Source organism: Camelus bactrianus, chromosome 12 (assembly GCF_048773025.1).
Source record: "Camelus bactrianus isolate YW-2024 breed Bactrian camel chromosome 12, ASM4877302v1, whole genome shotgun sequence".
NCBI lineage: Eukaryota > Metazoa > Chordata > Mammalia > Artiodactyla > Camelidae > Camelus > Camelus bactrianus.
The window spans coordinates 19,940,786-19,957,559 of record NC_133550.1 but is presented as its reverse complement, the minus strand read 5'-3'; the positions used below and the strand labels follow the sequence as shown (position 1 = coordinate 19,957,559).

Sequence of the window (16,774 nt, the reverse complement as noted above, 5' to 3'; positions counted from 1 at the left end):
CTAAGCTGTCTTAAAATGCCAACTTAGAAATGGAGGCAAACGAGGCACAGCATTCTCCATCCTTCCTCTGAGCTCTGCTGCTTCTCCCCTTGTCTGTTTAATTAAACAAAAAAGATAAACACAGGACTTTGGAAGCCTCCAGGGATAGACACCACAAGTGACAAGAGTTAACGGTCAAAGGCATAAAGTGGGAAGGGCTGAGAAGCCGGCAAAGAAAAATGAGACTTGCTTAGAGTGATTTTCTTCAAGTAAATGAGAAGATGAAGTTATCTAGGAAATGATTTTGGAATTGCTTTTATGTACTCTTATTTATTAAACTGCCCTGGGCATTTGTATCCTTTTAAGGCTTAGAAGCTCTTATTAAAACCCTAGTTTAAAATGAACACACACACACACACACACACACACACACACACACACACACACACACACACACACATACATGAATGTCCACCTCGTAACACGGAATTATTTGGTCCACTGCCACTTACCTAATCTCCATCGCCAGAGATTTTCTAAAGTAAAAGACCAGTATTAAACAAGATGCGGTAACTGAAATTAGGCATGGATTGGACCTCTTTCAATCTCCACCCCTGGAATACCACATTAAAGATTTAATTCCACAGAGATGCCGCCACACTGAGGTATCAGATGCTTGGCTTCTAAGTCTCTTCTCCTGCAGTCTTTTCCTGCTGCTCTCATATAGGGTGATAAATGTCTCCTTAATTTGCACAACAGTTTTCAATTACCCTCAAAGGAGACCACCTTGAAGGAGCGAGTAACAGGTTTAGTCATGGTTTCTATTTTTCTATTTGAATCAATACATTCTAGTTAAATGGACAATTAATAGGTCACTTTCGAAATAGTGGTGTGTCCGTCCTGGTTAATACACAACCCCCACAGTGGATAATGGGCCCTATGTATTCAGCCAGTCCTGTATACACTCCGCACGTCCACTAAACCCCCTTTTCAGGTGGACAGGGTTATATGGGAAGATGAGCTAGAATGAGTCTATAAAAGTCAGTTTCATTCACTGCTTTATTTTTCTGTCAAGTGCTTTAAAGGGTGTCCAGAAATTCACTTGGAATGTGAGACAGGAGAAAAGACCGACACACAGGGCCGCGCTTTATGACCATACAAAAGGGCGACTGACCCTTGCCCAGGCCTTCTCCCTGTGAAATGGTTCCTAAAGTTCACCCGCACAGTGAAAAATCGTGGTGAGGTCGCGTGTGGATGAGTCAAGTGAAAGTGACGATTGGTCACGGGCCTGTCACCCATTGTGGCCGGCCCCAGCCATGTAAAGTGCTCTGTGGGAAAGTACCGGCCCCCTAAAGAGATGCCCAGAAGCTTGCAGCTCATTAAACGGCCAGCATTTGCTGCCTCACTTGTCAGGAATCATTCTGGTGAGCAACTGCTCTCCTGGAGCATTCATAAAACGCTCGGCAAGAGGCAGGGGGGATCTGAATTCAGCAGTGCCAGCGACCCGGACTTTGGCCTGACTCTCCTGTTTCACTCCTCACCTGAAAGAGCTGTTAACCCGAATCAATGTTTTCTCTCAGGGATGCTGAAATGCATGTACCCCTCCACTGGGCTTCTTTATCATAAACTCGAATCCTCTGCCTGCAGATTCTCATTTGACCTAGAAATCTCAAGATCAAGGGGAATTCTATTTTTATTTTCAGTTAGACATTTTTTTCCTTTTGCTGGTGTGTGCGCGCGCACACTCCGCAAGTTTTTGAAAAGTCTCGTCCTCCCTCCTCCCCGGGCACTATTCAAATTGTGTAATGTTTGAAGAAAAGCTCTCTTGAAAATATTTCCTACAACCCCGGTTGGCTTTCTTCAAGATCAGAAGAGAAGGTATTTATCTCCTTTTCCAATCGTGACAATTTTTAATCATTTTCTGTGGACACCTGGTGACTTTCTGTGTTGCGTTTTCAGCTGAATGGAAGTTCTACAGAGCACCATTTCTTATCCTGCCTTCTTTTCTTTTTCCTTCTTTAATTGAGTATAGCCACACATTTCAGAAAGAGCCAAACTGGTCCCTCTGAGATCTTTTATATCCAGTGGTAAACAAGTCGCCTTCCGTGGTGTGTCAGCCCTGGGTTTCAATGCCATCAGAAAGGGCTCACAATCGCTCAGTGTGCTGAGGTTTGATAAATCTCTGGAAACCTCCTGAATAGGACCGCTGTGATTTTTAGTGAGGAATTAGCTCTTTGCCATTGCATTACCAAATCAGTTTTCCAGAGCCCATTAAATCCTGCTGCTTTGGTTTACAGAATAACTGAGGCATTGCTGATGAAGCATTAAAAACTTACTTGGAAAAGCAGTGGGGGCCGCAGGGCGCCGACAGGACCCCCCGCAGCACGCAGAGCAGAACGGCGGGGCGCTCAGAAAGGGAGGTTTGGGAGGCACTGCAGAGAAAAGCATTGATGTCATCGATTAGCCGTTTCTTTCAGACAGTCTTCAAAATTCCAGCTTCCCCAAAGTCACGGAGTTAAAGCACTACACCTTCTGAGCCTTGAGTTAGTTACAGCTTTTACTGAAATCAAAGTCATTTTAAAGTAGCCTTTATCCGTCAAAGAGCTTGCTGGATAGTTTAACCAAGATTTGGACACACTGTGGTGGTAAACACTCAAATGATCAAAACCAAATGTAATAGTTCATTTTCTGTGTGGTTATTAGTCGTAAATACCCAATACTCCTTTATTTAAAACATCCTAGCCCAGGAATCCCACTCCTGGGCTTGTATCCAGAAGGAAATCTACTTCAGGATGACACCTGCACCCCAATGTTCATAGCAGCACTATTTACAATAGCCAAAACATGGAAACAGCCTAAATGTCCATCAACAGGTGACTGGATAAAGAAGATGTGGTATATTTATACAATGGAATACTACTCAGCCATAAAAACCGACAACATAATGCCATTTGCAGCAACATGGATGCTCCTGGAGAATGTCATTCTAAGTGAAGTAAGCCAGAAAGAGAAAGAAAAATACCATATGAGATCGCTCATATGTGGAATCTAAAAAACAAAAACAAAAACAAACAAACAAACAAAAACAAAGCGTAAATAAAGGACAGAAATAGACTCACAGACAGAGAATACAGACTTGTGGTTACGAGGGGGGTGGAGGGTGGGAAGGGATAGACTGGGATTTCAAAATTGTAGAATAGACTACACTGTATAGCACAGGGAAATATACACAAAATGTTACGATAACTCACAGAGAAAAAAATGTGACAATGAGTGTGTATATGTCCATGAATAACTGAAAAATTGTGCTGAACACTGGAATTTGACACAACATTGTAAAATGATTATAAATCAATAAAAAATGTTAAAAAAAAAAAATCCTAGGGCAACACTGTCCAGGAGGACCATCTGTGATGGTGGAGACGTCCTACATCTGCACGGTCCTATATGGTATCTACCTGCCACACCACCGAGCACCACCGAGCACTTAAAATGTAGCTAGTATGTCTGGGTAACTGAATTCTTAAGTTATTTTGAATTTAAATAGACTCGTGTGTCTAGAGGCACGAAACAGAACAGCTCTAGAGATAATACTTAACAAGAAACAATTTGGATGTTACGTGCGGAATTTTCCTTTTTTTCAGATTATATTACTCTACTGTTTATTCTCAGAAGGTTCTTTGAAATCCATAGGTAGCTGGGTCTCAAAATTGATAACAGTTAATTTACTGAGCAGTTACATGATACAAAGTGTTTTTTTCTGATCACTTTTACATGTTTAAAGGTATCTGAGAATAGTAATAACATTTTACCTCAAGTGATATCTAGCTAATTGAAACGCATTTGTGTTTGTAGTATTGGGAGTTGCCATACAATTCTGCTTTGCTCATTTTATTAAAATATGCTATTTAGAACATTTTCAATACATAGACATGGAATAGTTATCATTACTCCTGTAAATAAAATTTAAACTCTGTTCCTCAGTAGATGAAAAATAGCTATAAAAGATTTCAGCAGAACATTACTGGCTCTTTTTATTCAGCATTTACTATATGCCAGGCTTTGGACCATGTCCTTCAGTATAGTGGGGTTTAATACAATGTAAACATGGGTGAGATTTTTCTGAAAGTGGGCAACTTGCTTTTACCATGGTATACCCAGCAAAGCAGCTGGCACATTCTAAATAGTCAATAAATTTTCAATAAATGAATGAATCATCTTAAAACTAAGAAACAGGAAACCAGGAATCAACCCCTTCTCTGCCCACTGAGACACCCTAAAACATAGGATCTTCTGTAACAGATGACCTTGAAATCTAGAACATAACTTGAAAATAAATATTCTTATTAATCTCCCTTCATTTTCAGTGGCAACTTTTTTCTTTTCTTAGTCAGATACAGTGAATATTATTTTGACACAGATACATGACTTTTTCAAGAACACAGTAATTTCAGACTCATATATTAACCAATTGATAAGCACATGTTTATTTTACCAATATATTTGAAGGGTATATCAAAATAAGTATATCGTGCAATAAGAATTCTATGGTCTCAGGGTCCTTAATGCCTTCAACTTGTAAATTAATCATAATGCAGGGTCTTTTCTATAATACAATGGAAAGTTGTCAACATCAATGCATTTGGCTTTTTAATATCTGGATTTTCAAACAATAAACTGTCTTAATGCTATTTTGAAAATACGGCAAAGTATGAAAAGGAGCCCCAATCTGGTGTTCAAAAAGTTCTATTAAACTTTTTGAAAAGCTTCATTGTTATTATAAGTTGTTCTAATATTGACTAAAAACCCCCTTAGAAATGATCATTTTATTTGCATTCAGCATCTTAAATGACATGACAAGGGTATGGCATTCTTCAGGCAGTTATATTTTCCAATATTTCTATGAATATATGAAGCACTTTGAAAAATGGAAAGATATTTCCATGTATAAAAGTTCCCTCATTATGTTCACTCTCAAGCATCTCTGTCAACTAACTCATTTCACTGCCAAAACAGACACTCTGTGGATAATTAAGTTATGGCTATTGTGCTGTTTGGCACTTTTTAAACTGAGGTAAAAGAAAAAGGCTCAGCAAGGTTGTGTTTACACGCATACATTTAAACATGTCTCATGATAGTTGGAAACAGACACAAAAAGAAATGTTTTTAATCCATGTCAAGCATAGAAAATAAATATGCTAGGGATACTATTAAAATAACAATGAAGGTAATGCACAAATTACAGGTTTTACCATTCTAGCCAAAATCTTTCTCAGGCTAACCCTAAAACCCTAGAAATGAAAAAAAAAAAAAAAAAAGGATAAAAAAGTGAATGGTTCACTTACGACAAATGTTCAATTAAATTCATTTGTGATAAATGAGGTTCTGAGATATATGATGATCTTAGTGTTAAACTTAACCAGGAAACGCTTTAATTGAGCGGCGTGTTTTATTGCTATATACTACCCTGTCTTAATAGAATAAAGCTGTAATTAAAATGACATGCTGTCTACAGTAGCAACTCCTGTGGCTGAAGAACTACATGTGTGTGACATGACCAGGCTTAAAGTTCTGTGGAGCATTTCTTCACCTCATTGACACAACGTGGATTTACATAGATTAGTCAATTCCTAATTTCTATACATAAATACACCTTGTTTAAGCTAGTTTATGTGGAAATCACTGTGAAATTCCAATTAAGTGCTCCATTTTTCCTATGTGCTCCTCCTGCGACAGAAGTCAAATGCTAATCCTGCTGAGCGGGTGATTGCAGGGGTGTTGGTGTGAGGAAATAGCCATTTAAAACAAGGCAAGGCCTTTAAAAAATATATATATATATATATACATATATATATGTATATATATATATAGAAAACACTTTTAAATGTTTGTCAACCACTTTTTAAGCAATGAGCAAAAATGGAAACTCAAGTGTGATAAAAGCCAAGTGACAAGCTAACAGATGTGTTAGAACTTTTGTAAACCATTAAGAACCACTTTGAAGACTCTGAAAAGGGCAGAAAACAAGGCAATTTCAAGCCAATGATATGCGTTTCAAAGCCCATCAGCTCAATCAAGACGCAGTCCCTTTCGCATTTACCGTGTTAGGAACAATTCAGTGCAGGCTTACCGAACAATGTTTATGATACCATTTAAGGAGTGCCTACTATACACCAGGCGCTGGAATGGCTAGGAATTTCGCACCTGCCATTTCATTCATTCATCAACATTCCAATCTCAAGAATGGGTATGCACCCGGAATGTGACGATGTCTGTTTTCAGCACATTTTTTAAAAGAGAAAAAACATAAATATTTTAGCATCATATTTAGTTATTGGCCATGAGGGGTAAGGATTTCAGGCACACAGACTGCCAGTTATTCAGGGATGGAGCCTAGAAAATGGATATCTCCACATCGCCCCAGCTTTCCATAAGAGAAAAACAAATGACTTTCCCTATGGAAGAGAAAACACACACTGTCAGGTTTCACAGCTTGATGTCCCGTTCTCAGCACAACACTTCAGGATACTCCAAATTTCATATGCCGCCAATAAACCTAACTTCCAGTTCCTGTGGGAATCTGTTTCAAGTTACAAACAGATGAATTAAAATTTTTGGAACAAAACTATCTGACTCCGAGTGACTAAAATCGCTTATTTGCAGAAAACTTCATGAACTTTTCACTTCTTCATCAGATGTTCTGACTTATCTGAAGACACAATCAAACTAGCTATTCATCATTCTGAATGTTTAATTAAGATGGGAACTTAGAGTCAACTCAATAGTGAACTTATCTGATTTTTTTTTTAAACTTAACTAGATGGTTCTGTGACAAAAAGTTTCCCAGTCAAGGCTGGTTACCAGCCTAGCTACAGAGAAATTATTTTTAAAATTCCACAGGCTAGAAAGCAAGCAAAACATTTAAAAATGTTTTTATTATTATTTTCAGTCTTCTTTACTGATGGAGAAGAACAGCAGGTATCTAAGGGGGGTTTGCTGTCATAGCAAACTGTGGCACTAACTGACTTGAGCTGAAACTTTAAAGGAAGAATACTAAAAACCACTAATAAAACCTCCAAATAAACTTCAGGAGCCACTGTGATGCTATGCTGACTGGGCAGCAGATTTTAAGAAGAATGAGGAGAACTGAGAAGAGGTTCCAAGAAGTCTTACAAAGGCAACCAAAGGGGCAAAAAAATACCTCTGGGAAAGAATAAAATGAAACGACTTCAAAAGGATGGTTTTAATGACCTCCTACAAGTGCCGGGTACACGGGAACCTGGACTAGAGAAATCAAAACTTCTGACCTTTAAATACAACACAATTGAACACATTATCTGGAGTACAGTGGACACCCCAAAAAAGACTCTGAAGAATGACAACCATCTGTCTTGAGTAGTAAGACTTAAGAAATATCACTTACGTAATAAGGTGTGTTTGTCACATAGCCTGGAAGTAATTCATTTATGTGATCCACATGCAAACTTCCCTTCAGTCACAAGGGAAAGCAAGTCAGGTCATCCTTTACCTTCCTGCTTGCTGGAAAACAACAGAAGTCTGCATTTTTTTTTTTTTTTTTTTTTGTCTTGAATATTTCAGAGACAGAAGAACAGAGGCCTTAATGTTCTGGTACAGCTCATGAGAAGATAAATCAGGAATAGTGTCTATTTCTTTGATTCTGTCCTTTTAACTCCATGCATATAACATTTACTGCATATCTATCAAGTGTCACATTAACACCCTGCATGCTGGGACGACAAAGATGAAGATGGAAAGCTTCCCTCCCTGGAAGAATTTCTATTTTTAAATGTTCCTTAACTTCCAGATTTGAATCGGCAGATCAAAGAAATGAAATGCAAATATCTCCACACTCCGAATTCAGTTTTGTTCCATAAAATCTGAGGCATTCCCCAAGGACACGAGATCTAAAAAAATTCGTACTATGTGTTTCCCTAACCAATGTTTCTCAACCCTGAATACACATCAGAATTATCTGAGGTGCTTCTCAAAGATGCTTGGGCCCCACACTAATTGGGTTAAATCAGGCTGGCTAGGAGTGGGCCCCTAGAATAGCATTTTTTCAAAAGCTGCACATGTGATTATGATGTACAGTCAAGATGAGACCACTGGGAACACAAAACAATGCCTGACATGTAGAAGGCACTCAGTAATGTCAGCCTTTACGCCTGCCATTACTATGTAATTTGGAATCAATTCTAAGACGACATGAAAAAGAAGCAGCATGGTCCAGACTTCCACTGAAATATACAAGCCAGTACAAAGAAAAGAGTATAGTTAGGAAGCTGTTGTCAAAGAAGGCTTTAAGCAGGAAAAACGTCCCCATCTGGACTTTGATTTGGAAGGTGTTTAGATGGCCAAAGAAGAGAGAGAAGGCACTCTAGGAAGGACAGGTGGCCTGAACAAAAGGAAAGGAGGCAAGGATGGTGGTGACACGTGGGGCAGGTTAAGGGGACCAGCCTGACTGCTGGGACAAGGCCAAAGGTGTGAACATTAGGAATGTGGTTGGAGCTAAATGCCGTTGATGGAATGAAGGTCTTGAAGGACAAACTGAATATTTTTATTTGATCTGCTAGTCAAATGGGGATAATGAAGGTTTTCCTGAATAACTTGATGAAAGGTCTGTTTTTTAAAAACTCACCTAGCAGGAGAGGATGAGAGATGGTGGGACAATGGGGGACTTGCTGAAAGGCTCCTACGGCAGTGAGAGGCTATGTAGCAAGAGGTAACGATAACCGATCGTTTGGACACTCCCATGAGCATCTTCTCCTCTGCCCTCACAACAGCACGTGGGTAGAATCGGGCTTCTCCTCCAGCTGTGGGGCCCTGGTTCACTGCTATCATCAAGGGCGGTTCCTACCTCTGCTGCCTGTCTCTTCAAGGGGTCTCCATTAGTGCCGAAAAATGAGCTAAATGTGAGGAAACCCCTTGCTCTTTGTATTATAAAGTCAATGTCACAGAAGAGAATAGCATCACAGAACCATACCCGTACTTCTCAAAACTCCAAAATCCTCAATGCAGGCTCCTTCAGTTCCCAGCTATACCACAGTACGTGATTCACTCCTGCGCTGGTTTACTCCAGCCCGAGACAGACCTGGCGGGAATTGTGTCTCATGATGGTTATCCTGATTTTACCTCGTGGCAGATTTTAAATGGCTGCAAATTACTTGGCACTCCTCCCTTTGAGGGCCACCTGTGTTTCCCCTTCTCTTGTATTTGGGATGGTCCTGCTGCCTTGCTTGACCGAGGGATAGGGAAGAAGTGACGTTCTGGAACTTGCAAGGCTAGGTTATAAGAAGACTTGCAGCTATCGCCTGGGTTTCTTGGAATGTTTGCTCTTAGAACTCTCCCTTTCAGAACCCAGGCTCCACACTCCAGACACCTGGGAAGTCCAAGGCTGGATGCTGGGACAGCTCTAAGTGAGCTCCCAGACAACAGCCAGCATCACGGTCAGCCACGTGAGTCCCATGGACATCTATCTTCTCAAAGAATAACTAATTCCTTCACATATTTTAATTTAAAAAGTATTAGGGATTTAAAATTTTAAACAACAAAAAATTCTGAGTCTTCTCAAGAGGACCAGCAGAAGCGTATGTATTGTATATTCTATTTCTGATGGGCACTTAAAATGAATAAAATCAAGGTCATTACGGCACGGTGCCTGAACATGTGAAAGAAAAGGGAAAAACTGAATTCATCTTCAGAATATTTATAAACAAGAAGGCAATTAAATATTCAGCAATATATAGAAAAGGACCTGAATTTTTTTTTCCCTTTCCTTTTCCCAGATGCTTTGATTCTGAAACAAAAGTCTAAAAACTTACAGAGGCTTTTTGATCTTTGACTTCAGAGAGAATTTTAGTGCCTTAAGTTTACTGTTCACATAACTCACAAAAATAAAAAAGTGTGCCCCTGAAATATTCCCAACTATTAGCCGGTTGACAAAATGAATAATGCTATTAAAAATAAAATCAGTTATGGGAACCTTACATAAAGTGATGAATCACTCAGCATTGCCAAATGAAGTACTGACTGGAGGCTAAAAAGAATGAAAGGGAGGGATTTCATTAAAAGTGGAAACATTACTGAAAGTAAAATAAAATATTTGGAATGAAAAATACAAGGGTCTGGTGAGCATGTTATATGTTAAGGCAAAAATCCAATTTCTTACTGAAAGAGTATAAAATGGAAGCACAATCTAATGAAGTCTTAAGGATTCTAACAAGCATTTCTAGATAAAAATCATATTGTTCCTTTGTACAATTGGCCTTTTTATTCCTGACAGACTCCAGGTGTATTTGAACGAAAACAAAGTCATTTAACGGATTTAAAAATTGTGCATCTTCACTACGCAAAAAAAAAAAAAAAAAATCACTGTAATTAAGAAAGAAAAAACACCTTTATTTAGAGCCTCTGTTATCCCAAGATTAAAGGGATGGACACTATATTAAGAACTACATATCAAATCCCCTCCAAAGATATAATAAAATGGACTGTAACGTTATGGGCAATCAGCAAGAGAACTGGGGTAGTAGAGAGCAGGTTGAGGAGTAAAGGAAGTATTTCCCACCCCTCACCCTAACATAAGGACACATTTGTTTAACTATTGGAAAGACGATACTTCACTTCTGTGCAAACTCTCATAGCCAAGAATCTCAAAGTATTTTAAGAACACAGCGACTACCTACGTTCCTTCCCTTACTTTCAAGTTGCTACCACTTCTATCATTGTTCAGCAGCAAAACTAACCATTGGACGTCTTCTGACAGCAAAAAGAGACTTTTTTTTTCCTGGTGGGCACAAGAACAGGAAAGAGGGGGCTCACTCAAAGGGAATAAATACACCAGAGCCTAAGGCACAGCATTGGTCCAACATCTGAGCCACATTGATGGCAAACAAGTGTAGCGAAAAATCACTGTTGACAATTCTTTTTTTTTAATGTTCCTTTTTAAAATAATTTCAATTGAAGTATAGTTGATTAACAATGTTGTGCTAGTTTTTGGTGTAGAGCATAGTGATTCAGTTATACATGTATACATTCTTTTTCATAGTCTTTTTTATTATGGGTTATTATAAGGTACTGAATATAGATAGCTCCCTGTGCTACACAGTAGAACCTTGTTGTTTATCTATTTTATATATAGTAGTTTGTATCTGCTAATCCCAAACTCCTAATTTATCTCCCCCACCTGTCCCCTTTAGTAATCATTAGTAAACAGACTCACAGCCGTAGAAGACAATTCTTTTAAATTGCCCAAAACGTATAGCATTCTTTGGCTTCCTACATGTAACCCTCAACTCTCTGTATCCTATGTTTTTTTCCTGCATAAATCCGTACACAATTTTCTGGGCATTCAAACCAACATACCTCTTAAAATAACGCTTAAATCCCTAAAGTGAGTAAGTGTTAAGGGAAAAGTTCTAAAATGTTCCTACTTGCCTGCTGGATTTGTTCCTGTTTTATTATTAAACCTCAATAAATAAAGCTTCAATACAGGTTAACAGACTAAGATTTCTTGCTGTTAAAACAAAATAGAGAAGAATACTTTAGGGATGGAGAAAGAGATAGGTGCTAAGTTCAGAGGCAAATTAAATGTACAGAAATTGCTACCCTTTTGTAATTTCAACTTAGACATTATTTGGTTGGGAGTGTGGCTGACTCATTCTGTACCAGAAGTAAAAGGACTGTCTTATCAGTCCTACTGGTTCTCTTTGCTGCAAGAACTTCTTGAACCTGAAGAAGTTCAGTAACTTGGGGACCATATAACAATTTGTTCAGAGCTGACTCCTTATGAACTATGTAAACATTATTAGTATGTTAATATAAATCTAGAGCTATGTTAAGCAGATTACAAAAAAAAAAAAAAACAAAACCCAAAACAGATGTAGTAAGACTATTTCATATTATCTACAAATTCCATCAAAGGATGTGTGGGGTGATGGCCTGAACACAAAACTGCTAGAATGGGTCCCAGCATTATCTTTTTCTGGATCCTCCATTCTCTCTGCCCTCGTTCTGAATCCGCATCAAAGTCAAGATTCTGTGATTTTAATTAGCCAAAACAAACCTAGAGCATAGCCTTAGCAAAAACAAATGACCAACTCTGTCTTATTAAATCAGGTCACAGTCTTCAGCTGAACTTGAAACCCCACTTGGAGCACAGATCCATCTTCTCCTCCCTCCCCAAAATGCCTAAAATGTAAGAGAAGCTATTTCATTGCATGGTTTCAGTGCATCTCAGGGAAAGCGGGGGAAAAAAAAAACAACTCTGCCAGTTGGAACAGGAAAACGTAAGTGCAAGCAGTTTAAGACAGAGTCGAGGATTAACAGGTCAATAGTAAGCAGGACTGGGAGGCGGACAAGGAAATTAGAGCACACATTAAGTATTAGGGGTAAGAGACAATCCTTTCAGGGCACCAGAAGAAAATACTACAAATCTGGTTCCACTACGGTACACCTTCCTTGACAAAAGTACTTTAAAAAGAGAACAGTTTAACTCATCTATCCAGAATAAACATTTGCTTCCTAATCCTTTTATATGCAGTGCATGGACTAGATTTAATAATCAATAAATTATATTCAGGAAGTTACCTTTATTTCAAACATTTTCTAAAATGTTTAAAATAACAAATGTTATTGAAAATCAAGACTATCTGTTCCACTTATTTAGAAGAAAATTGGTGGCCTAACCAAGAGAAATTTAAATTGTTCCATTCTTTACATTTTAAGACCCTCTTTTATATACAAAAACATGAATATTTTAGCCTAGTGTAATAGTCACCAAATAATAACATTAATGAACTTCTGGGGAAGGATCTCCGATGATTAGGATTCACTTGCAAAACCTGGTTCCCACTAATAAACTGTAATAGATTCAAGATTATAGGGTGAAGCACTGACAGCCATACTTTCACCCATAATCTGTAAATTTGTCACCACTTTTTGGACATAGAACAAGATGAAGGGAAAGGCTGATTTCTTCCCTTACGGGTTCAGGTCTAACATCACAATCTGATTTGTTATCATGATACCTGGCACTGGTTACCCCATCAGCCCTCATTTGTTTTCTTATAACCAATGAAAGTCTAATCTAAGGAATATGAAGATTTGGGGCAATTTTTTTTCTCTTTCACAAGACCATGGATGTGTAAACCGATACTTCAGATAGAAACAAAACTGGCGAGTGGACTTATTATAGGAAAAAAATTGGCCTGTTATGAGGATTAAAGCAGCTAACAATTATGAAAATGCTTGGTAAGCCATGAAGTTGGACAGAACGTGGACTGTAAGCTCCACAGGGGCCGAGGCAGTCATTATCCCAGTGGCCTGGAACATAGCCTGACACATGGGAGACAGTCAGTAAGCATTTGCTGAATGAATGAAGTATATGGTGTAATTAATAGGGGGTAACAAAAATATTGAAGCAGAAATGCATGCAGGGGCATAAATCCCCTAGTTAAATGGTGCTGTATTTCACCAATGCACTTTACAACTCTGCAGTTTTCTTATTCAACATTGAGACTGGTGCACGTCATAAACTAAGGTTGAGAAAAAAGGGGTAACCAATACAATGAAATGATTAAAAAATCACATTTTGGAATCCACTCCTAAGTTTTGTCTGAAGGATCAGAACTGGTTGTTCACTGACATTTCAGAAAGAAATACTGGTATTTTTCTGAAAACAGTAGCTTTTCTAAATCTCCCTTATACTCTTTACAGAACATCAATCACTATTTCAACCTCATCTAATTTTCAGGTGATAGCTAACACTGTCAGCACTCATTATAACTTCATAATTCTACACAGTATAAAAGAATGCCCAAAATACTTGGTAAGGCAAGAATCTCTCATTTAAATAAAACCGGAGCAGTGTTCACAAGCTACGTTCTCTGTCAAATGATAAAAGTAAATGGATGTAAATGCTGCATGTTTGTGGGTACAAATTTACAGGGTTTTAATCTTTTGAAGATATTTTTCAGGTTTCAAAAATTAGATGCACTCTTTACAAGAATGATTTTTTTTAAATAAAAAGTTATTTGTTCAAATAAAAATTAACCTAGGAGAACATCAACTCTTCAATGAGGACTAAATAAAATATTAGGAAAAATATGTGGTTAAACTGTATTAGAATACTTCAAAGTGAAATATGAATTCTTATACTTTAATTACTCCAAAAAGCATTTTTTGCATTTTGATACTTTAATAAGTGTACAAGACTGAATATGCTCTTGAAAATAAAAAGAATATAGTAAGGAAAACCTTTACTCAAAAACTGCAATATTTTGAATAAAAATAGTTATAAAAAGTTATTTTTCAGAGTTATTAAAATATCTGCATTTGATTTGCATTTAGTTTATTTAAATTTAATCTGGAAAATCTACAAAGGTTAAAATTAACTTTTCTGAGTAGCCAATCATGTTCAAGAGAAATTTAAGAATTCTTGAAAAATACTTCTCTGAATGCAATGCCAAATCGCCAAACGTTATGAAAATCACCAAATTTTTTTTAAAATGTTATTTTTATTAGACATTATTTACTAGCTCTTGTCTAAATGAACCTGCTTTATAATGTTTCTAATCTTCTTAGTACTTCAAAAAGAACAGAGTGGCCTAGATTTCCCAGGCACATAAACTTTGCTATAACTGTATTCGTTCCTCTCCCAGGGTGCAAAAAGGCTGCCTAGAATTTAGGTTTTACACTATGTGAATGAGACCGGTGCTCATATAATTATATTTGTTCCATTCTGTTAGTAACTATTTCAAACTGAAAGACCAGGACAGGTTCTAAACATGTTAAATTCTATAAAGCCATTAGCAATACATTTGATCCGGCAGTTTGCTGGGACAATGGAATCTGCTGAAAAAGCGTCTATTAGTCATTCTGGACAAACCCACAGGGATTAAAAGAATGAGTTAAGATCGTCTAAGGACGCAGTAAAAAATAAATAATTAATCCAACTGGATCTCAGCTTCTGAGACTCTAAGAGGCTTTTTCCCTTTCTCACTGCCAATTTCGGCTGCCCCTACTTAAGCTTTAGCTAATATTTGACCAAACTGTCCGCATCCTCTTCCTAGTTACATCACTTAGGTTTTATGCGGGAATTAAAACAAACCAAAATTGCCGTTCTTTTGGTAAATTCTCATTTATTGGTGAACTTCCTACTCCAAGTGCCAATTCAGCTTTCGGCTCAGCACGAAGACAAAGTCGCCCTCGATTTCCTTGCGCCTTAGTGACCCAAAATACAAGAGTGGAGAAAGCCAAAACTTAGCGCAACTCTCCTTCCGAAGGTCTTTTCGGGCGATCTCCAACAGCCCCGACCGTCGCAACAGTTTGAGAGGCAGAAGCCCCCGAAACCGGCCGCGCGGGGCTCTCCAAGCCAAGAACTTTCCAGCAAGCGGGTGCCACGCGGCCTCCGGGACAGGAGCGAGCGGGCAGAAACGCTGAACTTGGGAAACCCCGTGAAACTGGTTCAGCGAGCCGGGAGGTCTCAGGAGGGGGCTGCCCTTTCCGCTAACACAAGGAGGTGCCCTCGGGGTTTCTCCGGAAAGGCCCGAAAATCAAGGTAGCCCTGCCACTTGTTGAAAGAAGGGGACAGAGGAGAAGCTGCTGGGATGGGATGAGGGGGAGGTCACAGTTAGTGGCAGTACTCTCCTTACCCCGGAGGCGGCATCTCCGTTGGAGCTCGAGATGCCCTCGCACGGTCCCAGGCCAGGGCGGATGGATTCCTGCACGCGCGGGAGGGCGCGCTCAAATCGCGGGACCCGCGGGCCAGGAGGCACAGCGCGCGGCTGGGGAGGGGAGAGCAAGCTCACCTGGGGCTGATGGCTGGAAGGTACAGTCTCGGTCCCCCGGAGTCCGGCCCGGCAGCCTGGCGCCGTCCGCCGAGGGGCTGAACACCTGAAACGCCCACCGCGTGCCGTAGGGCGCCCCGCCCGGGCTGACCGGTTCGGCCGCGGGGCACAGCTTGAGGGGAACCGGGCTGGCGGGCAGGGGCCGGACCTGCGCGCCCGCGGCGAGGGTGGCGGCCGGGCCGTGGGGCGGGGGCGGGGGCAGCCCGTGAGGCTGGGCGCCTCCAGCCCGCAGCAAGTTCTCGATCAGGAAACTCTTGCCCAGGTTGCCGAAGCCCGGCGCGGCGGGGAAGTTCAGGAGCGCGGAGGAAGCTACCACGTCCCAGTAGGCGCCGGCGTGGGCCGCCACGGCGCTGGGGAGCATAGTGCGGCGTCCGGGCCGGCTGCACGCCCGCCTCCAACCCGCGCCCCGCGCGCCGCCTCCCGCCGCCGCCGCCCGCAACGCTGGAGCGCGCTCAGCCTGGAGAGGAGGCGAGGACACCGCGGACGCCCGCAGGCTTGCAACGGTATTATTTTTTTGGGCTGGGCGGTTTTTTAAAGGAGGGGAGGAGTGAGTGTGGGAGGGGGGAGCTGTGCGTTTCAGTGCAGGCTCTGGGGGCGCCGGGGGAGTCCCTCCCGCTCTCTTTGCAGAACCGTACGGGTTTGTTTTTTTTTTTCTAGAAGGCTGGAAGGTGTGTCCAACCCATCCATTCATGTCACCCGGCCCGCAAAGTGACAGACGCGGCCAACAATAAAGGCAACCCCGAGAGTCCAAGCTTTGGCAAGGGGAGGGGACGCGTAGCGGGAGGAGGCGGGCGTGGAGGCGACGCGAAGCCGGCGGTCGCCCCCCTCCCAGCGGCCCTGCCGACCCGGCCCTCGCTCGGGAGCCGGCGCAGCCCCCGGGGCGCCGGGGCGCGTGGACGCCGGCCAGGAGCGCCCGGAGCGCGGGC

At 40.7% G+C, this 16,774-nt stretch overlaps 1 protein-coding gene and 1 long non-coding RNA gene across 4 annotated transcripts in view; one reads left to right on the top strand and one right to left on the bottom strand.

The window, feature by feature from the left end:
- The window catches only part of DBX2 (developing brain homeobox 2), a 34,993-nt gene extending 18,784 nt beyond the window's left edge, over positions 1–16,209 (bottom strand). The window contains exons 1-2 of the mRNA XM_010964167.2: positions 15,810–16,209; positions 2,316–2,411 (exon numbers count right to left, since the gene is read on the bottom strand). Coding sequence (XP_010962469.2) covers positions 2,316–2,411; positions 15,810–16,209 — 496 coding nt within the window. The remainder of the gene's footprint in view (positions 1–2,315; positions 2,412–15,809) is intronic.
- LOC123619520 (uncharacterized) overlaps positions 15,027–16,774 on the top strand; it is a 108,294-nt gene continuing 106,546 nt past the window's right edge. For 2 of the 3 annotated variants that reach the window (XR_012510628.1, XR_012510630.1), the window contains exons 1-2: positions 15,027–15,559; positions 16,111–16,351. This is a non-coding gene — a long non-coding RNA (uncharacterized LOC123619520). The other variant, XR_012510629.1, reaches the window with a different exon arrangement.